Source organism: Dasypus novemcinctus, chromosome 21 (genome assembly GCF_030445035.2).
Source record: "Dasypus novemcinctus isolate mDasNov1 chromosome 21, mDasNov1.1.hap2, whole genome shotgun sequence".
Lineage (NCBI taxonomy): Eukaryota > Metazoa > Chordata > Mammalia > Cingulata > Dasypodidae > Dasypus > Dasypus novemcinctus.
In genome coordinates, this window is record NC_080693.1 from 86,364,422 (window position 1) to 86,385,864 (window position 21,443).

General features: G+C 52.0%; 1 protein-coding gene and 1 long non-coding RNA gene across 3 annotated transcripts in view; one reads left to right on the forward strand and one right to left on the reverse strand.

Annotated features, from left to right (window-relative positions):
* The window catches only part of LOC139437190 (uncharacterized), a 31,669-nt gene extending 26,657 nt beyond the window's left edge, over positions 1-5,012 (reverse strand). Inside the window, exons 1-2 of the long non-coding RNA XR_011646982.1 lie at positions 4,798-5,012; positions 1-2,520 (exon numbers count right to left, since the gene is read on the reverse strand). The exon at positions 1-2,520 is cut by the window's left edge and continues 26,657 nt beyond it. This is a non-coding gene — a long non-coding RNA (uncharacterized lncRNA). The remainder of the gene's footprint in view (positions 2,521-4,797) is intronic.
* Positions 5,013-5,462: 450 nt separating this feature from the next.
* The window catches only part of FOXK2 (forkhead box K2), an 85,586-nt gene continuing 69,605 nt past the window's right edge, over positions 5,463-21,443 (forward strand). Inside the window, exon 1 of one of the 2 annotated variants that reach the window (XM_071210861.1) lies at positions 5,463-5,933. In XM_071210861.1, coding sequence (XP_071066962.1) covers positions 5,524-5,933 — 410 coding nt within the window. In that variant the 5' untranslated portion in view covers positions 5,463-5,523. The remainder of the gene's footprint in view (positions 5,934-21,443) is intronic. The other variant, XM_058284964.2, reaches the window with a different exon arrangement.

Genomic DNA, 21,443 nt, shown 5'->3' on the forward strand with positions numbered 1-21,443 from the left:
CTGTGTGTTCTTCTGTGTCTGCCTGCATTCTTGTCAGGTGGCACCGGGAATCTGTGTCTCTTTTTCATTTCGTCATCTTGCTGCATCAACTCTCCATGTGTGCAGCACCACTCCTGGACGGGCTGTGCTTTTTGTGCAGGCAGCTCTCTTTCTGGGGCACACTCCTTGTGTGGGGGGCACCCCTATGCAGGCGGCACCCCTACATGGCACAGCACTCCTTGCACGCAGCAGCACTGTGCGTGGCCGGCTCACCACACAGGCCAGGAGGCCCTGGGTTTGAACCCTGGACGAATGCTCTTAACAGTTGAGCCACATCCGCTTCCTCCTTAAAGATCTTTTAAAGAAATTCTTCAAACGTCGTCTAGTTTACCACAGATTCACCTTTTCTTGAGCTCTTCATTCCTTAATTTAGATCTAGGATTCCATTTGGGATCATTTTCCTCTGGCCTGAAAAAATTCCTTTGGTATATTTTTCTGAAGGCTGGGTCTTCTGGTGACAACATTTTCCAGCTTTTATCTGAAAATGTCTTTCATTCTTTTTTTTTTAAAGATTCATTTTTATTTATTCCCCCCCCCTTCCCCCTGTTGTCTGCTTTCTGTGTCCATTCATTGTGTTTATTCTTCATTTTTGAAGGATACTTTTGGTAGGTACTGAATTCTGGTCTGAATGCCTTTTTTTTGCTTTTAGCATTTTACAGATGTCATTCCACTGTCTTTAGCGCTCGCTGCTGCTGCTGTTATTTCTATTGATGTCCCAGTGATGCGTCTTTTTTTTTTCTGTCTCCTTCGAGGACTTTTTTATTTCTCTTGTAAACTCAATTTGTAAATGACTTGAACATTGCCTCTTTAAATATTTCTTCTGCTCCATTTTCTTTTTCATCTCCTTTTTAAGTTCAATTTCAAATATGTTAGACCATTTGATCTTGCCTCACAGGTCTCTAACATTCTTTTTTTCTTCTTCTTCTTCTCTTTTTCCTCCTCCTTCTCATGTTCTTTCTTTCTGTGTTTCAGTTTGGGTGATTTCTATTGATGTGATCTCAAGTTGAAAAATCTTTTGTTCAGCTGAATCCAGTCTGGTGTTCAGGCAACTGAATGACATCCTCAGTGGAAGCCCCATTCTTCTTTTCTCCTGGTGTGGAGCCTTTGTTCTTTGGCGCGGCCTTTCAGGGCCTCCGCTGGGTGCCCGGGCTGCACTGGGGTCTCTTCCCTTTGCTACAACTCGAATGGCCTCCCAGGCCCGGAGACCCTGGGAAATCTCTGCTCAGCTCGCATGTAACTTCCACACGGAGGAGAGGTTTAAAGAGCAGGGTCTGATTGCTGAAATAAACGTCCTCTAGTTCTACTTATTTACATGTATAGATCTACTTAAAAAACAGAGCTGTTGCTGATTCTGTACCCTGCCTTATTCTAGCAGTAGGTGATAATCTTTAGTGTTTGGTTGCATGGACTGATTATTAGGGGCAAAAAAAGTCCCTGGCATGTTAGGAAGAGGTGAATCTCCATCATAATTCAACGTTTTAGTCTTAAACAAAACTTGCATATATTTAGGTTGTTTTGATCAATTACATGCTATTAATAATTGTATTCCTAATTCAATCCAGGAGAAATGTTTTCACAGGAAAATATACGTTGAATGTGCCTGAGTGTGTGTATCTCCAGAGATAAGTACTAGGGTCATTAGTGAATTATGTTCAAGCATAAAATACTTACTGGGTTTAGAATAACATTTGTGGGGGTATTAGAATGGAAATAAGTTCAGGAGAAAGGGATATAACAAATGTTTCCAACTGTTAAAGAGATTATTTATATAACATTTGATGGTAGGTGTCAAATCATTATGGCATTTAGGGCCCATTTGAAACATTTTTTATTTTTTATTTTTTTATTTAATTCCCCTTCCCTCCCCCGGTTGTCTGTTTTTTTCTCTGTCTTTTTGCTGCGTCTTGTTTCTTTGTCCACTTCTGTTGTCGTCAGTGGCACGGGAACTATGGGCGGCGCCATTCCTCGGCAGGCTGCACTTTCCTTCGCACTGGGCGGCTCTCCTTATGGGTGCACTCCTTGCGCGTGGGGCTCCCACTCGCGGGGGACACCCCTGTGTGGCACGGCACTCCTTGCGCGCATCAGCACTGCGCATGGGCCAGCTCCATATGGGTCAAGGAGGCCCGGGGTTTGAACCGCAGACCTCCCATGTGGTAGACGGACGCCCTAACCACTGGGCCAAAGTCCATTTCCCCCATTTGAAACATTTAAGGAATGATGTAATGGTTTTATATTTAAAGTCAGGGAAGGGGATGTGGCTCAACCAGCTGGGCGCCCACCTACCACGTGGGAGGTCCCAGGTTCGAGTTCGGTGCCTCCTAAAGAAGACGAGCTAGACGCTGCACCGCCGCACAGAGCAGATTCCTAAATGAGCAGATGCCACAAGCGAGCAGACACCGCAGCCCACAGGGAGCAACGTGGCTCAGGCTGTTGGGCCCTCGCCTCCCGTGCGGGAGGTCCCAGGTTCGGTTCTGACGCGTCCTGGAAAAGGCGAGCAATGAGCAGACAGATGAGAGAACCATCTGGGGGAGGGGGTATAATAAATATAAACACATCTTTAAAAAAATAAGTAGCTCATTCAAATTCTTTTAAAACAAACCAATATTTACAATATTTGGGAAATTACATACTCTGCAACTACTTAAACGTGATAGAAATTTTTGTTATCTTAAAAGTGGAGGCTACTAAGTTTTACAAAATTAGTTTATTGGGTACTTCTGCAAAAGGCTTTGAGGACCATGGGTATAGCTACCCCTTCCGTACTGAGTCATTCATTTCGAGACACCATAACAGGTCTCCCTCTTTCAGTTTTGCTCCCTAAAGTCCACATCGCACACAGTGTCGATCTGTTAAGGTAGGATCCTGTTGCTCCGCTGGAACTCTCCCAGTGTCTCCTATCTCACTACTGCCAACTCCAGGGGTTGAGAAAGCCCTGGGGACGGGCTCCTGGCTCCCAGCCCAGCTCCCCGCCCTCGCCTGCCTCTGGTACCCCAGGCTGGCCCCTCCTCGTCCTTGCCGTCCCCTCGACGTGCTCGCTCGCTCACTTCCCCCAGGCCTCGGCTCCGGGGGCTCCCCCTCCGTGTCCATCTTCCTCCCCTGCGCCCGCCCGCCCGCAGTGGGCGCTGCAAGGCACCTGCATGTCTCCCGGAGGAAGGAGCAAACCCGCGGGAAACCCCAGGCTGGGTGTGCCTTCAGCTCAGTGCACGGTGCCGGCGCCGGCCTCCTTCCCACGCGGTGCCCCGTGCTGACGAGGAACGGCTGCCCTGCTTGCTCGATGCTGTCCCTCCGGCCCGGGCACGCGCCTGCTGGGCGGTGGGTGCGAGCCCACTCCTCTCTGGAGCCTTCTGACTATCCCAGCGCTCGGCGCCGTCTTCCCTTCTCAACACGACGTGGCCCTCGCTGTGTCTGCTTCCGTGGGGCCTGGCACTGCCCACTTATTGAGTGGGGCGCCCTGTGTCTCTGCTGTGAGGCCGTGCTGATGTAACGCCGCAGGTCGGGCTTCCTCCGTAGGGGGGCACCCGGCAGTGATGATTCTGGGGGCTCACGCTGACAATTCCATCAACTTCCTTCAAGCACATGCTCCCAGTACTGGTCATAACGTGGTCAGTCGGCCAGAGTGTGGCCTTCCGGACCCCGAGCACCAAATCCTCCTCCCTGCTCAGAGCACAGGGTGGGGTGGAGGGCGCCCAGCTCTGGAGGCTGCACCTCATAGTTGCTGGTTAGCAGTGATTTGGAAACCTTTATTGATACTGGGTTGTAAGCTCTTTCAGTGGCCTGTGCTTTTTTTTGGGGTGCCAGGCTGGGGAATGAACCTGGGACCTTGTACGTGAGAGGCAGGCGCTCAACCAGGGAACCACGTGGGCTCCCGAGTTGGTTTTTTTATTGCTTGTTGCTTTTTTCTTTAGGAGGCACCGGAACCATAGCCTGGACCTGCCGTGTGGGAAGCAGGAGCTCACCTATTTGCGCAACATCCACTCCCTGTGCTTTGTTTAAATGAGACGGTTCCCAATGTCCATTTCCATACTTAACCCAATGCTGCCTAAAAGCTCCTTATCACAGCAATGAGTATTTTATGAAACGTTTGACTCTTTAGGAATTTGTGCTAACTGCAAACCCATGTATTGCAAAGAAGATGTGCCAGTAAATATTGCAGTCTCGTTTCTTTTAGAATGAATTTTAACCCATGGAACCAATAAAAAGTTGCACCGTTGGGCCCCACGCCCCTCGCGAGGCTTCCACGCAGCAGGAACTGCGCAGGTGCTCCCGCCCTAGGCCCGCCTGCCCGCCAGTCGAGGCCTAGGCCAGCGCTGATTCCGCTCGCCCCAAACCTCTCTCGAGCTCAGACGACAACCTCGTTCTCCTGGTCCTCGGCTTAGCAGTCAGCAAACACCAGCCTCGACCTTCCCGGCCTGGCCTGCAGGGCTGGGGCGGGCAGAGGCCGCGCCTCCCTGGACGTGTCCTTGGCTGGACTCCAGGGCACGCGTGGGGCCCCGTGGTTGCCTCTCGGGCCGGCGTGCGCGTCCCTGCGGGCTCTCTCCGATTTATGAATTTTATAATTTTCATGATTTTGACCCATGACCACCTCCAGAAAGGGTTAAATGGCTGCAAGGCACATTTTCGAAAGGCGTGCCCGCTGGCGGTCGCGCTGCTGCGGCGGCGAGGCCTCTGCCCGGGTCCCGGGACGTCGCTCGGCGGCTGCAGCGCGGCGGGGCCCTGCGCGCTCCTTACCTGCGCGCTCCTTACCTGCGCGCTCCTTACCTGCGCGCGGGGCCACCTAAGAGCCGCGGCGGCCGCGGGCGGGGGCTCCGAGAGGCGCTGGGGCAGGAGCAGGCGGCTCTCAACTTCCGGGTCTTTCTCGGGGCGCGGCGGGGACCCTGGGACGAGGGTCGCGCGCCGCCGCGGGGGTCAGACGACAGGGCCGGGGTCGCCAGGTGCGACGCGAGGCGGCCGTGGGGACCGGCCCAGGGGCGCGGGGCGGAGGCCCGACCGCGCAGACAGGCCCGCGCCCCCCGCCGCGCCCGGCGCCGGACGCGGACGCCCTCTCGGGGGCCCGCGCGCCCCGCGCCCGCCGTGACCTTGGCCCCCCGCTCCGCGCGCGCCGGCCCGGCGGCGGCGGCAGGGAGCCCCGATCCCGCGCGGGCCCGGCGGCCGCCCCGGGTTTTCCCCGCCGCCCGGCCCGGCCTGCGTCGCGCGGCGCGGCCCGACGTGCGTGCGGCGCGCGCGGCGCGGCTCGCCATTGGCCGGGCGCCGGTAGCCCCACCGGCGTGCGCCGCGCGCACGGGCGGGCGCGGCTGTCAGTCAGGCGGGGGCGGGCGCGGCGCCGGGCGCTGGCGCGGCCGCCTCCTCCCCGCCCCTCGCCGCCGCTCGCTCGCTGCCGGCCGGCGGCGCCTCGCTCGGGCCTCTCCTCGCGGCGCGGCGGCCGAGCAGAGCGCGCGTGGGCCTCGGCCCGCGCCTCCCGCGCCCGCGGGCGGCCCCGCAGGCGGCATGGCGGCGGCGGCGCTGTCGGGCTCGGGCCCCCCGCCCGCGGGCGGCGGCGGCGGGGCCGGGGGCGGCGGGTCCCCGCCGGGCGGCTGGGCCGTGGCGCGGCTCGAGGGCCGCGAGTTCGAGTACCTGATGAAGAAGCGCTCGGTGACCATCGGGCGCAACTCGTCGCAGGGCTCGGTGGACGTGAGCATGGGCCACTCGAGCTTCATCTCCCGGCGCCACCTCGAGATCTTCACGCCCCCGGGCGGCGGCGGCGGCCATGGCGGGGCCGCCCCCGACCCGCCCGCGCAGCCCCGGCCCGACGCGGGCGCCGGCGGCGACTTCTACCTGCGCTGCCTCGGCAAGAACGGCGTGTTCGTGGACGGCGTGTTCCAGAGGCGCGGGGCGCCGCCGCTGCAGCTGCCGCGCGTGTGAGTGCCGGGCGGGGGGCGGCGGGCGGGACCCCGGCCCGGCCCGGCCCGGCCCGCGGACGCGGACCTCGGCTCCGGCCCCCACCCGGCAGCCCGCGGCCCGGCCCCACGCCCCAGCCGGCGCTGCCTGGCCACGGCCCCTGCCCCCGACCCGCCCTCCCCCTCACAACCCCCTGCGCGGACCCCGAGCCCCCCACCGGACAGCCCCCGGCCCCGGGCGACCCTCGGCCTCCCCTCCAGGCCTCGCCCTGCAGCCTCGTCTGCCCGACCTTTGACCCACGACCCTCCGGCCCGTTCCCCAAGCCAGCACCGGGGCCCAGATAAAACGATCCCCGTCCGGGCCGCAGCCCGGCACCCTGGCCTCCTCCATCCGCCCGGTAGCCCCCGACCCCCGCCGCGGCAGGTGCGGCCTCCCGGCGGCGCCGCGGCGTGGGGGAGCCCGGGCAGCTGCGCGTGGTCGAGGTTCTCTGCCTCTGGGCGCCGTTTGCGTGTATTTTCCATAAGCAGCACGTGGTCGGGCTGGAGAGACGTGCTCCACGCGCCAGCGCCAGTTGGAAACCATTGTCCAGACCGAAACCCGCGTCTTGTTAACTGACAAAGGATCGTCTTTTATTTCTGCTTAGTCGTTCATGCTTAAATTGTGAAGTATTTCAAGAATTTCCTTTAAACTGCAAGGACTCCTTTCTCCTTGCAGTATTTTGGATAGCCTAAAAATTGAAGACTCCATAAAGAGTGGATTTTAGATCTATGGTCTGAACCTTAAACTTTTAGAGAAACGGAATACTTTAACACGACTTTGAAAAGTTGGTTATTTGGGGATTATAAAACCATATAGAGTGTTGCGTGAGCCCATAAGGAATTGTCAGTCCTGCCGTAAAACTGTTGAGTTTGATTCTGTAGTTTTTATCAAGTTACATTTTGCTGGAAAACCAGAAACTTGCTCTCTAGGAAATGCTCATTATTCCAAAGGGGCTTGTTTCTGGATCATTGCACGGAGAACCATTGTCCACAAACTGGAATTTTTAACTGCTTTCAGTTGTTGAAAGTGCTGGTAAAAGCCATTGCGTTTCCTAAGTCCATGGTTTTGGTGTGCAGGGCTAGACAGCCTGGAGAGGTGCCCTGATTATTCTTGAAATCTTGATAACAAGCATTTTAAAGAGTGGTATTTTCAATCCAAAATGCTGTTCGGTGTGTTTTTTCTGTAGACCATGTAAAACAGATGGGGCCGGGTGACTGTAATCTGACAGCTTGCTGTTTGTGGGTAACTTGATGTCGTAACAAAGGGAATTATGTATCTACTCTGAGGGTTTTGAACTTTTGAATAAGAAAGTTCTTATTGTCCAGCCAAAACCGTTTGCGTGGCCTGGAATTCTCTTGGTGCTGACATGTCTTGTTTTGTGTAGACAGGTTTTGAGGGGCCAAGTGAGTCTTGGAGAATGAGGATGGGCCCACCCCACCGCACTTCCAGGCATACAGGGTGGGATATTGGCATTTTATGTGTGAAATAAGTGGATAACTTGTAAGACGATTCATCATCTCCCCAATAAATCGGGCCATCATTTTCAACTTTATGGTATAGGTGGTAACATGCACGTTAACAATAATTCTATGCAAGGGAAATTGGTACCCAAATGTGTAAAAGTATTTTTCTTGAATTTAAGCTCAGTGTTTACTACGATCTTAGGAATTCTTTTTAAGTTAGAAATCAGATTGCATAAGCATAAAAGCACGTGTACTTTGGAGCCATCAGGCGCAGTCTGAAGTATTACCAGGGCTTGTTTCAGATTTTGTCTGTTGAGTTGAAAATCTCTGTGGCGTTCAAAAAAGAAAACCGTGAGCACCCATGGCTGGACTCCTGTTTAAACCACAGTGATTGTGTTCTAATTGCAAGTTTAAAGTGAAGTTATGTCTGTGGTTCATAGTGAACATTTACAGAGAATTTGGAAGTGTCCGTAAGTAGTTTAAACTTAAGATGTGGTCTGTCTTTCCATTAAAATGTTAAGTAATGTATCAATTTGGGGGAAGAGAAAGAGGAAGACTTTGATCTTATGTGGGAGCTGGAGTGAGCATCTGAAACGGGTGGGTAAGACCTGAGTACCAACGATTTCCCCTGTGATGGTCCTGCAAGGTTGGTGAGCCCAAGAGGACGGCTGTGCGGCGTGCTGAGCGTGTGCCAGAGTGCCCGGGCTTTGGGTTTTCCAGAAAACAATTGATTTCTGCAAATACTTGGTTGTGATCCAAGTGTGCCGGGCTGTGTGTAACGACGCTCACCCTTTTCCTCTCCCAGGGCTGACTTGCTGGGGCAGGTGTTGCTGGGAGCTGGGGACCTGTGCGAGTGGTCCTGGGGGAGGGGCTCAGGGCGTGGAGGTGGCCCCCAGGGTGGCCGGCCCGCAGGCGGGCGCTGGAGAAGTGGGCTTACAGGCAGGGCGGGAAGCTCCGGGCGGCTCCTGGAGCGCTGGGGCTCAAGGTGTGCTTGGGCTGGGGTGGGGACATTTCACTTGATCAGCGGCAGAGGGAAGAACGTCCCTGTCCCAGGCTGGCCTGGTGCCTGCCGCAGCAGTAAAATGTTTGGGAAGGTGGGTTGGACAGGAAGCTTTGGAGTTGTTGTTCTCAGGGTGGCAAATGAAAATAAACTGCCTTTAACACTTGTTTCTACTTTGAAAATGTCAAATGAGTTTGATACATTTTTAATCAGTAGAATCCTGCCTTATCTAATAATAGTCAAAAATAAAACAGGTTGTTTTTACTGTTGCCTAAAACTCTTTAATGTGCAGAAATGGAATGGTGTTTATTTAGAAAAGTAATCCCTTATTCTCAAGCCGGAGTTAACTGACCATCAGTTCAGCCACGTGATCAAGCAGTCCCTCCTCTCTTACCAAGTTTGATCGTGTCACACTTGAAGACTGGCACACTCGTTCAGAGAGGGCACCTGCTCTGTGCTGAGGACTGGGGAGGCCAGCGGTGCCGGCAGCTTCCGGAGCTTCCAGGTGGAGCCTGTAAGAAAGGACTTGGAGAAGGACCCTGTGGTGACTCGATCTGCTCAGAAATGGGGTCAGGGTGGGCTGGAGGTTCCCAGAAAGTCCCAGTCGTGGGAAGAAGGGGGGAGTGCCAGGTGAGGAGGCAGCTGTGGGAGAGGACTGGCACACAGCGCTGAGGTCTGAGGGGCCTGGGGGCTCGGAGGCAGGGCCTGGGCAGCTTTGAGAAGGGTGGTGCAGATGGGAACGACGCTGGTGTGCGGCGGAGAGCGAGGAGGCTCCTGGGTGTGGGTGGGGGGCTGGGTCTGTCTAGAGTGGGCAGCGATGGGGGAGGCTGGGGGCAGGGCCAAGGAAGCCTGGTGACCTGGACCTGGACCAGGTGTCGTGTACCTGGGGGGCGGCCGACAGAGCAGAGGGGCAGTGCCACGTCCACTGCTCGGCGTGCTCAGGGACAGGCATTGCTTCCAGGAACCAGGGGTTTTTGGTGAAAGCTTCTTTACAAAGCTTCAATCTTCATTTTGTTGGCAATTTGAGATCCATTTCTGTCCCTGATTGTAGACATTGGTGATTTAATGTCAGTTTATTAAGCTGAGTAACTCAGCAACCAGCCTACTTCTACTTTACATGGTGTTTAGTTCTTTTCAGTAGCAAACCTTAGTTTTTTCATTTTAATAGTGTTTTGCTAATGAGCAGCTTAGACGTCTTATATTTAAAGTAATTAGAAAAAGAATAAAAACACAAAATAATTAGAAATTCTAACTCATTTTAAGAAACAGGCCTCTAGTGGGACCGTCACCCACAGTGGTCATGTGTACGGAGATGCGAGTACGGGCCTGGTGCTGGGCCCCAGCCCTGCCGCTCGCCAGGCGCGCCACTGTGGGCACGTACCTGACGTCTCGGGGTTTCAGTCCTGTTTGCACCACGGGAATAGTAGGCACCCGGCATTGTGGGGCAGGGTGGGCGCTGTGCGTTTCTCCCGTGACGGTGCCCTTTGCGTTGCTGGGAGCCTGGTATGTGGGTGCCCGCAGGGGTCTAAGGCCCAGCCGAGGGGCTCCAGCGAGACGCCGGAGGAGCGACAGTCAGGTGGAAGTGAGCCCAAAGGCAAGCGCTCTCGACTAGCTCCTGCTGCGCAGGACTGCGCCTCCCCCTGCACACGCACACCTGCCCATGCACAAACCTGCACGCACACGACTGAGGGCTGGTAGGAAATAGCGTCCAGAGGAGGTGGTGGCCTGGTCGGTGGGGTCCCACAGCCAGGGGCCCGGAAGAGGCTGCTCTGGGAGCACATCCTGTCCCACAGCCCTGGGCAGGGCTCTTTACTTCCGGGGTCTCGGCCTCCACTAACCTTCGCTTTGCGCATGACAGGGAGAAGGAAGAGTGAGTTCTGCCTCAGGTCTGAGGCCAGGAGGGCGAGTAATGAAGAAGGGACATGGTGCCCACCTCGGTGCCCGCTGGAGCTGCTTGGGAGGGTGGCTGTCATCACAGCCTTTGCCGCCCACAGCACTCCTTTTGGACGTGACATCCTGGAAGTGATGGCCTCTCTTTCCGCTGATGAACAATCCTGTTTTCTCTCTTAGACTGCTTTTGGACTGCGGTGTAACAGAGCTGTATACTTTATTTATTTATTTAATGTTACATTAAAAAAAATATGAGGTCCCCATATACCCTCCACCCCCATCACCCCACTCCTTCCATAACAACAACCTCCTCTGTCATCATGGGACATTCGTTGAGCTTGGTGAATACATCTCTGAGCACTGCTGCACCACATGGTCAATGGTCCACATTATAGTTTACACTCTCCCCCAGTCCACCCAGTGGGCCATGGGAGGAAATACAGTGTCCAGTAACTGTCCCTGCAGCACCACCCAGGACAACTCCAAGTCCTTAAAATGCCCCCACATGACATCTCTTCTTCCCACTCCCAACACTCAGCAGCCACCATGGCCACTTTCTCCATCTCGAGGCTACATTTACTTCCATTACTAATCACCATAGTTCCAGAATAGAATATCAGTAAGTCCACTCTACTCCATCCTCTATTCCTCCATTCTGTGGGCCCTGGGATGGTGCTGTCCCCTCCACCTGTGTGTCGAGAGAGGGCTTCGATTCCTCTTGGATGTTGGATGCAGTTCTCCTATGAGCAGTTGTAGGCACTCGTGGCGCCCAGCGCTATGTGCTTTTGAGGCTCTGGCTCTGGCTGTTTCGCAGGGGCCAGACCCGGCACCAGGCCTAACGAGGCAAGAGATGCCGCGCCTGGGTTCACACAGGGCCTTGTAGTCCACTAGTTTGTTGTCTCCTTGTGCTGTGACTCCCTGGCTTTTCCCTTTCTCACCTGTCAGCCCCGAGGTGGGGGGCACCTCCGGGTGTGTCTTTGCCCCAGATGGCATAGTCCTTGCTCTGCGAGTGGCAGAGTCGGGGTGCTGTGGACGCGTGCTTTCAGGTCTTGACCCTGGCGGAAGCGTCCTGGGCTGGCCTGTGCGTGTCTGGGTACTGGCCCTGGGTGACGAGCTGCCTTCAGAGGTGGTTCCCGTCCCCCTCCTCCCAGCAGGCCTCTCAGGTCGGCGATTGCAGGGGACAGTGCTGTGTCTTGAGCAGCTGGTGGAGACGGCCCAGAGAATGGGGCTAAGACAGCAGATCTTCCCATTGTCAAAGTACAACAGTTCTTGCTTTGTCAAGAAGATTTTGTTTGAAAATGAAGAAGAGGGCAGCTAGCATTTTGGATAGCATTCATACCCATCTAACTTTTTCGTGTAGCACTTCTCCTACGTCTAGTTGTTCAGAGGGGCTTGGACCTCTTTTAAAGCAGGTAAGTTTCCGTACTTCCCTTCCAGTTTTTAATGAGGCGCTGTGGATTTGGTCATGGACTGTCCCGGGGCGTGTGAAGGCCCACGTGGCCGTTTCTGTGGTGTGAAGCAGGATTCGAGCATGGCAGCGAGGTAGAGGCCACTCACTGGGGAAGAGGCGGCGCCGCGGGTGGGTCAGCCCCCGGGCTCTCCAGGTGGGCGCTGCCTCCCCAGCAGCCCCTTCTCTGGAGCAGGGAGGGCGCAGCGCCCAGATCTGTGGGACGTGGATGGCACCTGGCACTTGCTGCACGTGTTTGGTTGTCACCCTGGAAGGGCAGTGCTGTTGGCGTCACGCGGGGATGCCCGCGGGCAGGAGCCCGGCCCCGTTGGGGTCACACGCCGTGTCTTCCGAAAGCCTCTGTGGTCAGGGGCAGCGAAGTGTTTTTTTACTGGTCTATTACATGATTGATTTTATATTCTTTTTTTTTTTTTTTTAAAGATACGTAAGTCACACAAAACGTCACATTAAAAAATGTAAGGAGTTCCCATATGCCCCACGCCCCACACCCCCCACTCCTCCCACAGCAACAACTTCCTTCATTAGTGGGTATGTTCACTGCATTTGGTGAGTATGTTTTGGCACACTGAGGGGAGCGTTTACTTGAAGTTGGTGGAGGCAGGGGCTCCTGAAAGGGGCCCGGCACCAGCTCCTCCGCTGCCCTTTGGGCTTCCGGAAGGCACTTCTGGGGCACCATCCCGCGTGGCACCCCTGGTGCCGCCAGCTTCTCGCTCAGTATGTTTGTTTGCTCTTCGGTGTGTTCATTGGCTCTAGTTAGGTGACCCCGTTACTTGGAAAACGTTTATTTTAGTGTGTGTGGACTTGTGAGTTGTCGTAGCTGAGTTCTGCAGTTCCTTCTGCGTTGCACTGGGAAATGGAATGTCCGTGTGGGGAAGTGCGGGTGTGAGTCTAATCCCGGTAGTTTTCAAGTGCTCCTGAGGAAGCTGGTGAGGTCTTCTCACTCATGCTGCTCAGTCACCAGTAGCTGGCAGGGAGAAGACGCGTCTTTGAACAGAGAGGGATCGAGGAGATTCTAAACAAGTAAATGGGAGACTTTGTTGTTTTTGTTGTTTTTCAGAATATAATAGCATTTTGAGTGCATAGGACATGTTTTAAAAAACCAATTCCTGCGTTTTTGCCTTTCCTGAAACGGCTGGGGGCTGTTAGGCTGTGCAGCCGTTTGAGCTCTGGAGGGAGATGTGCTGTGCGCACACACGGTCCACGCCGCTCCTGCTGGGCCTCCTGCCCCACTCTGCCCACAGGCCCCTGCCGGGCTCCCTTGCCCGGGTCAGCACGCTGCTCGCGTCCTGCCGTGCCGCACTGCTCTGTCCGGGGGCCGTGACCACTTGGGCCTGGCCAGGGCGCCGGGTGCGGGTGGGCTCAGCTGTGTGTTGGTGACTTTGCTTTGGGTGACGCTGTGCCCTGGGGACAGTTCAGCACTGAGGAATATTAAATGGAATGAAATTCACTTTCTTTCCACTCCGCACCCCCAGCCCCGGCTTCTTGTGGGTGGTGCCTCTCCTCAGTGGGGCGCTCTGTTTAGGGGAGCAGGGGAGCCTGGGCGCCTGCCAACAGAGTAGCTGAGTGGACGTGTGCGCGTGAGCGCAGGGCCCGAGCCGCGCCCCCTTGCGTCTGTCCCAGGGCCTCCGGGCCACGCGGTTCTCTTGGTGGCGGGGTGGGCAGGCCGGCCCGTGCCTCTCCCGGTCGCTGTACCAGGCTCAGGCAGTGCCGTGGGCAGGAGGAGCCCCTCCAGGCCTTGGGTTTGCCAGCCCGCAAGGCCAGAAGAGTGGGCAGTCAGACTGAAAATGTGGATTTAAGTCACATTGTGTTACCAAGCCTAGAAATGTGGCTGTTTGACAGGCTACACCAAGCAGGGCTGGGGCGTTGTGGGAAGGAAGTTCCGCGGGAAGCAGAGGAGAGGCAGGTCCCTGACCATGAGCCCCGCTCCGGCCAGCTTGTCTGCCCTCTCCTTCTCAGAGAATGGGGCCGACTCTTGTTCTGGAGCTGACCGCGCTGCTCACCATCTCCAGGGGAGGGCCGCGGTCGCAGCGCGGCAGGAGCGCGGGGAGATGCGCTGTGTGCGCCCCCACCTGGCAGGCACCTGGTGGACCTCGGTGCTGAGAAGCTTTTCTCGGGACTCTGGACACCGTCGAGGGGTTGTCCCCACTGCCGCGCGGCCCTGGCCTGACAGGGTGGCCCTCTGTGGCCATGCCCGGCCCTGCCCTGGCCTCGGCCCTGGCCTCGGCCCTAGCGCCCTGGAGCTCCTTGCGTCCCTTCCTGCCTCCTCTTGTGGCTTGTTTACCAAAGCGAGGGAAAGCAGGCTCCCGAAAGGAGCATTTGTTTTACTTTGGTATTATATTTTGTTCTTTCTTTAAAGTTGTTTTTCAGACAGCATTTTCTTGTTGATGCACATTTACCTTTTAATCACTTTTCTGAAAAGTATTCAGTTCTCTCTAACACTTGTGGATTCCCAGAACCAGGCAGTTGGTAGTTAGGATTTCTTTCACTGTATGTCTCTATTGAAAAGAGCTTTGCATTTATACGGATTGTTTAAATTTATTTAAGTTTTTAAAAACAGTGATTTTCATATTGGGAATGGCAAATAATTGACCGCTTTTATTTGTTGAATAAGTGAGTTCTATAATTATGCCATGTTATTTGTTATAGTGTTTCACTTTTTAAATGCCTAAATACTCTTCTCATGAAATTTATTTCCTTTATATTTTGTCTTAAGATGTTTAAGAATTAATATTAAACTCAAACCATTTACCTTATTTGAACTTAGAATGTTTTAAAGTTCCTTTGAATTCTGTTTTCCTAATTGCCTTTTAAAAACAGATTTATTTTATTTCTCCCCTTTCCCCCGTCATTGTTTGTGCTCGCTGTCTGCTCTCTGCGTCTGTTCATTGTGTGCTCTCTGTCTGCTCATCTTTTTTTATAGGCAGCACTGGGAACTCAACCTGGGACCATCATATGGGAGGGGGGCCCTCAGTTGCTTGACCCACATCTGCTCCCTGCTTGTTGTATCTCTCATTGCGTCTCCTTGTTGTGTCTTGTCGTGTCATCTTGTTGCACTGTTTTGTTACGTCAGTTCAGTATGCCAGCCTCTTGTGTTACTCATCTTCTTTGGGAGGTACCGGGAACCAAATCGGGGCTGTGGGGGTCCCCAGCGGGTGGGGCCTAGGGCCAAGGTTCTGTGTGACGGACTGGCAGATAAAGACGGGGCTGCTTGGGAGCCCTCGAGCCTGCTTTGCTCTTGGGCCTGTAGGATGAGGTGGTCAGCTGTCATCCCAAGGACTCTTCGTGGTGGTGGCTACTCAGAGAAGCATTTGTTCATTTTCTTCTTTGTTAGAGAAAATTGGGGGTTAACAGAACAACCAAGCATGAAGTAAAGAATTCCCATATACCACTCTGCGATTAACAACTTGCGTTGGTGTGGAACATTTGTTGCAGTTGATAGCAAAGTTTTATAATTGTACTATTAACCATAGTCCATGGTTTAACTTAGAGTTCACAGTTTATGTAGTGTAGTTCCACAGACTTCATAAAACACTTTTAATTCTGTTATCATATATATAATTTAACATTTCTCCTTTTAATCACATTCATTTATATATATCAGTGCCGTTAATTATGATTACAGTATGTGCTACCATCACATTGTCCATTACCAAAACTTTCCCATCATTCCAAATAGGAACCCGATACAATTTAAGCCTTAACTTCCCATTCCCTATCCCTGCCTGTTGCTACGTAGAATCTGACTCTCTGAGAATGCTTTTTCTAATTGTATCAAATAAGTGGAATCATACAGTATTGGTCCTTGTGTGTCTCTTTGACTCAACATGATGTCTTCAAGGTTCATTCATGTTGTGTGAATCAGGACTTCATTCCTTTTTATGGCTGTATAATGTATCATTGTGTATACCACATTTTCTTTATCCTTTCATTGGTTGATGGACATTTGTGTTGCTTCCATCTTTTTTTTTTTTGAGTATTTTATATATATATATTTAAGAACATCAGTTTTGTTGATACATATTAATAATGCATACAGTCCATCCAAAGCGTACAATCCATGGTATTTGGTATAATCACCTAGTTGTGCATTCATCACTTCAGTCATTAATAAAGCATTTTCATTATTTCAATAATAATAAAATACAAAAAACAGACAAAAGATTTATCACCTCTCAGTCTCTATTTCTCCTGCTGTACGTAGCTGTTATTTCTGGCTATTCTTATTTATTTATTTATTTATTTAAAACCATTTTATTGAGATATATTCACATACCATGCCATGTATCTGCTTCCATCATTTGGCAATTGTGAATAATGCTGCTACGACCATTGGTGTGCAGTTATCTTTTTGGGTCCCTGCTTTCTGTTCATTTGAATATATGCTTAGTAGTGGCATCCCTGCATCAAGAAGTTTTACTGCTTCCTTTCCAGTTTGGATGCCTTTACATTTTTCTCGTCTATTTGCTCTGGCAGGAACTTCCAGTATGATCTTGAATAATAGTGGTGACAGTGGGCATCCTTGTGTTGTTCCTGAGCTTAGAGGAAAAGCTTTCATCTTTCACCTTTAGGTAGGATGTTAGCCATGGACTTTTCTTTTTTCCTTTTTTAAAGATTTATTTATTTCTCTTCCCTTCCCCCCCACCCCCACCACAGTTGTCTGTTCTCTGTGTCTATTTCCTGCATCTTTTTCTTTGTCCTCTTCTGTTATTGTCAGTGGCACAGGGAATCTGTGTTTCTTTTTGTTGTGTCAGCTCTCTGTGTGTGCAGCGCCATTCCTGGGCAGGCTGCACTTTTCTTTAGCACTGGGCAGCTCTCCTTATGGGCGCACTCCCTGCGTGTGGGGCTCCCCTATGCGGGGGACACCCGTGTGGCACGGCACTCCTTGCGCGCATCAGCACTGCGCATGGGCCAGCTCCACACGGGTCAAGGACGCCCGGGGCTTGAACCGTGGGCCTCCCATGTGGTAGACGGACGCCCTAACCACTGGGCCAAAGTCCGTTTCCCCGAAAAATTTTTTTAAGGTTTATTTTTATTTATTTTTCTCCCTAACACCCCTCTACCCTTCCCCCCGCCCCAGTTGTCTGTTCTTTGTGTCCATTTGCTGCGTGTTCTTCTTTTTGTCCCCTTCTGTTGTTGTCAACGGCTTGGGAATCTGTGTTTCTTTTTGTTGCGTCATCTTGCTGCGTCAACCCTCCGTGTGTGTGGCGCCATTCCTGGACAGGCTGCACTTTCTTTCGCACTGGGCAGCTCTCCTTATGGGGCACACTCCTCGTGAGTGGGGCTCCCCTACGCGGGGGACACCCCTGCGTGGCAGGACACTCCTTGCGCACATCAGCACTGCGCATGGGCCAGCTCCACACGGGTCAGGGAGGCCCGGGGTTTGAACCGTGGACCTCCCATGTGGTAGACGGACGCCCTAACCACTGGGCCAAGTCCACTTAACATGAGGTTAAAATTTAACATTTTAAATATGTAACAATCGTATTTAGTCTGATACCAACTTAACTTCCATAGCATACCCATATACTTTTCCTATATCCCTCTGTCCCTTCACCTTTTTTGCACTTGTTAACCACTTCTATCTTTGTACTTCTCATGTCTGAAACCATAAATTTAGTTTTTATACATTTGCATTTCAGCACCTCTAAGAAGTGGAGTTACATACCAAAGAATATATTACATTAATACTGACATCTATAATTACCAAAATAGTTACCTTTGCTGTAGGTATTTAATTCTTTATGCGCCTTTGAACCACTGTCCAGTGTCCTTTCCCTTCAGGCTGACGATATCTTTTAGCATTGCTTGTAGGGCAGGGCTAGCGGTGATGAGCTCCCTCAACTTTTGTTTATTTGGAAATGTCTTTAATCTCTGTCTCTTTTTTGAAAGAAAGTCTTGCTGAATATAAAATTCTTGGTTGGTGGTGGTTTTCCTATATTTCAACCCACTGCCTTCTTGCCCCAATGGTTTCTGATGAGAAATTGGCACTCAACCTAATTGGGACTCCCTTGTACACAACATATTGCTTTTCTCTTGCAGCTTCCAGAACTTTTGGCATGTCCTTTGCCTTCCATAGTATGATCATTCTATGAGTGTGACAGTTTGAAGTTCTTGTGGATCCCAGAAAAGATCATTTCTTGGAGCTAATCCATTCCTGGTTCCTCAGTGATTTAATTGAAAAATCATAAGTATATATTTTTCCTTCCTTTATGATTTCAATATTCTGTGTTTCAAACTTATCTCTCCCACATTTTTTAATTTGTGAGGCAGCCTTTGATTGGGTCACTTCAGTGAGGTGTGACTCAGGGTGGATTTTGGTCCTCTTCCTGGATTTCTTTATTAAAGGGAGAGAGGAAAAGCTGCAATCAGAGACATGGAGAAGAAGTGGCAGAGAGGAGGAGCCCGGGAGAGAGGAAGCCACAGACAGAGCAGCCACAAGTGGACGCAGCGTGAGCCAGAGGGAAGCAGGTGCCCGTGTCCCCACGTGGCAGGAGCCCAGGATCGCCAGCAGCCGAACTTTGGTGAGGCAGGATCTCCGATGGCGCCTTGATTTGGACATTTTCACAGCCTTACAACTGTAAGCTTTTAACTGAATAAATTCCCATTATAAAAGCCAACCCACTTCTGATATATTGCTTCCAGCAGCTCAACGTGGGGTGTAATTTCCTTCATGTTTATTCTATTTGGCATTCTCTGGGCTTCTTTGGTATGTCTGGCTATGTTTGGGAAGTTCTCTGTCATTATTTCTTTGGATATTTTTCCTGCCCCTTTCCCTCTTCTTTTCTCCTTCTGGGCTATCTTAGTCAGTTTTCACTTTTCATAATTTTTTTCTTTCTGCTTCTCAGCCTGATTCATTCCAAGTGTCCTGTCTTTGAGTTCACTGATTCTTTGTTCTGCCAGCTCCAATCTGTTCTTGAAACCTACCTGGCAGTTTTTCTTTTCAGTTATAGTGTGCTTCAACTCCAGTAGTTCTGTTTGGTTCTTTTAAAAAATTTTTCTCTCTTTACTCAGTTTCTTATATGGCTCTTTGTTTTCTGATATCTTTTAGTTCTTTCTCTGCATTTTTCTTCTCCTTGATCTTTGTAAGATCATTTTTTCAGTATGTTCACATTCTTCTTGGTTTGTGTTTTCTGGGTTTTTCGCCTCTTCCTTTGGCTAGGCCATCATTTCCTGTATCTTTATTTTCTTGTTCTCTATTGTTGTACACTGTACATTTTAATATTTTAAAATGTTAACTCTGGGATTTATTCCCTGAGATGTGTTTCTTGGTTCTGTACCCAGCTGGTGATAGGACCAGTTTTTCTGAGCTTCCATCCTTCCATCGGGAGGGTCTGCTCGCGGTGAATGCAGTGTGCAGGGTTTCGCTGTCTTTCTGAGCCTGAGTCTTGTCCTGGGCTTTTGCTTGTTCCTTGTTTTGGAGTTTCCTGTTGCCACCCAGGTTTTCCAGGACACAGGACTCTCTTTCCGAGGTGTGTGAAGCCAGACGGTCCACCTTGATAATCGCTCACACTCCTTTCGTTGCTGCTTGTGCATGGAGGGCAGATTCTCAGAGGATTGGCAGCCGTTCCACACAGCCAGGGTCCACACGGGGAGTGCACCTGGCTCCAGCGTGCCCAGGGGGTGGGAGCCGGGAGGGTGCCAAGAGCTTCGCACTGCTCCTCTTCACTGAGCTCTCTTGGCTTGCCCAGCAAACGCTCCCCGTCAGCCAGCCGTCCCCACAGCCCTGAAGAGTATAGTGTCTTTAACGACCACCATTGCCTTCGTCCAGGGCGGTCGAAGCAGGTGGCCCCCCAGAGCCAGGCCACCGACAGTCTGAAGTCGCTGATCAAAAGCCATGGTCATTGATGGGCTGTGTCCTTCCCTGGACTTGGCTAAGAAGATTTTTATGTCCCTTTCTGTCACCAGTGCCAGAGCTAGCCAGGTGCTGGACCCCACTGATGCATGCTGCAAAAGTGGGACATGGCTGCTTGTGTTAGTCAGCAAGAGGGTGCTGATGCAAAATACCAGAAATCAGCTGGTTTTTAGAAGGGTGTTTATGTGGGGTAGAAGCTCACAGTTACCAGGCCATAAGGTGTTAGTTACTTCCTCACCAGTCTGTTGCCACGTGTTGGAGCAAGACGGCTGCTGACGTCTGCCAGGGTTCAGGCTTCCTGGGTTCCGCTCTTCCCAGGGCTTGTTTCTCTTTCCTCACAGCTGAGCTCCACTTTGTGATTACTTCCTGGGGCTCCAGCTCAAGACTCTGGCATCTTACACTTCAACTCTGTCCTCTGCCGTGTCTTTTATCTGAGAGTCCCCACCCACCAAGGGGCGGGGGCGCAACACCCTACTGACGTGGCCCAGTCAAAGCCCTAATCGTAACTTAATCATGCCCAGGTACAGACCAGTTTACAAACATAATCCAAGATTTCTTTTTGGAATTCATCATTAATCTCAAACTGCTACAGTGCTGGTAGCTGCTGCACGGAAAGCAGTTTACTGTTCTTTCCCGTAATTTACCAGCCTCTTCCTCCTCCTCTTCCCTGGATGCTGTACAGGGTTCTTCTGGCCTCTGGAGTTTCAAAATCATTGTTTCAAGAATAGTTCATGACTGTTTAACACTTGTTCTGGTGGAGGGGCTGAGACCCGGGGCTCCCTACTCACCGTCTTCCCATGTGTCTGTTTCTAAAGCTCATTTGTTAAGCCCGTGACAGTGCCTAGCTGGGGCACGGTGTGTGCTGTCAGCATGACTAGTCACGATGGGGTGAGCGCTGCCAGATGTTCCCCAGGAGTGGAGACGCTGCCCGGCTCAAGGGGGTGGAGCCAGAGTGCCTGCGGGCCTGGCCTGGGGCTGAGACAGCCTGGCCTGGGCCTGGTGGGCAGGGACATCAGAGTGTTTCTCACACCCGCTGCTCACGTAACCTAGCTCAAAGCCGTGCTTCGTGTATGGTGTACGAGCCAAGGAGAGGCAGTGTGGAAGGCTCAGAGCTGGGATCACTGTATGGGCAGAGTGAGGACGTGCGCCTCTGCTGTGAGGGCCTGGGAGTGGGTGAGCTAGCCACCTCTGCCTTGTCGGGTCTGGAGGGGCTTGCCTCCTTGGGACACAGATGGCCGGGTGGGGCAGGAAGGAAGGTGGTGGCAAGGGAAGGCGGCCCCTTGGAGTTCCACCTGCACACCTCTGGGGCGGGCGAAGCCTTGGGTGTGGATTGCCCAGCCAGTGGAACGACCACAAGGGGCCAGGGGAGCGTCACGAAGGAGACGAGGCGGGCTGAGGTCAGCCTTGCGCGGCTCTGAGGCAGGAGTTCCACTTCACTCTTCTGCCTGAAGGTCTTGCTTCCATCGTAAGGATTTTGGCTTTTCTTTTGACTAAGCTGGGAGCCCTTGGAGGGTTTTGTTGTTGTTTTTTCTTTTTTTAAACAAACACAGAAAACTTTAAATTTAATTTTCCTATATAGAGTATATTGAAATATTTGTACATATATATTATACTGTTAATATGAAATATAATGTAAATATTCTATACGAATATGTGAATATATAAGTATACAATATTATATGACGAAGACATGAAAAGCTTTATAAATGTTAAATTATACAAGTAAATATTATAAACAAAGACAAATACAAATGTTCATTGTGTAGTAATATATTGCACTATAATTGTCACTCAAAACAATATTAATTTCCTTATATG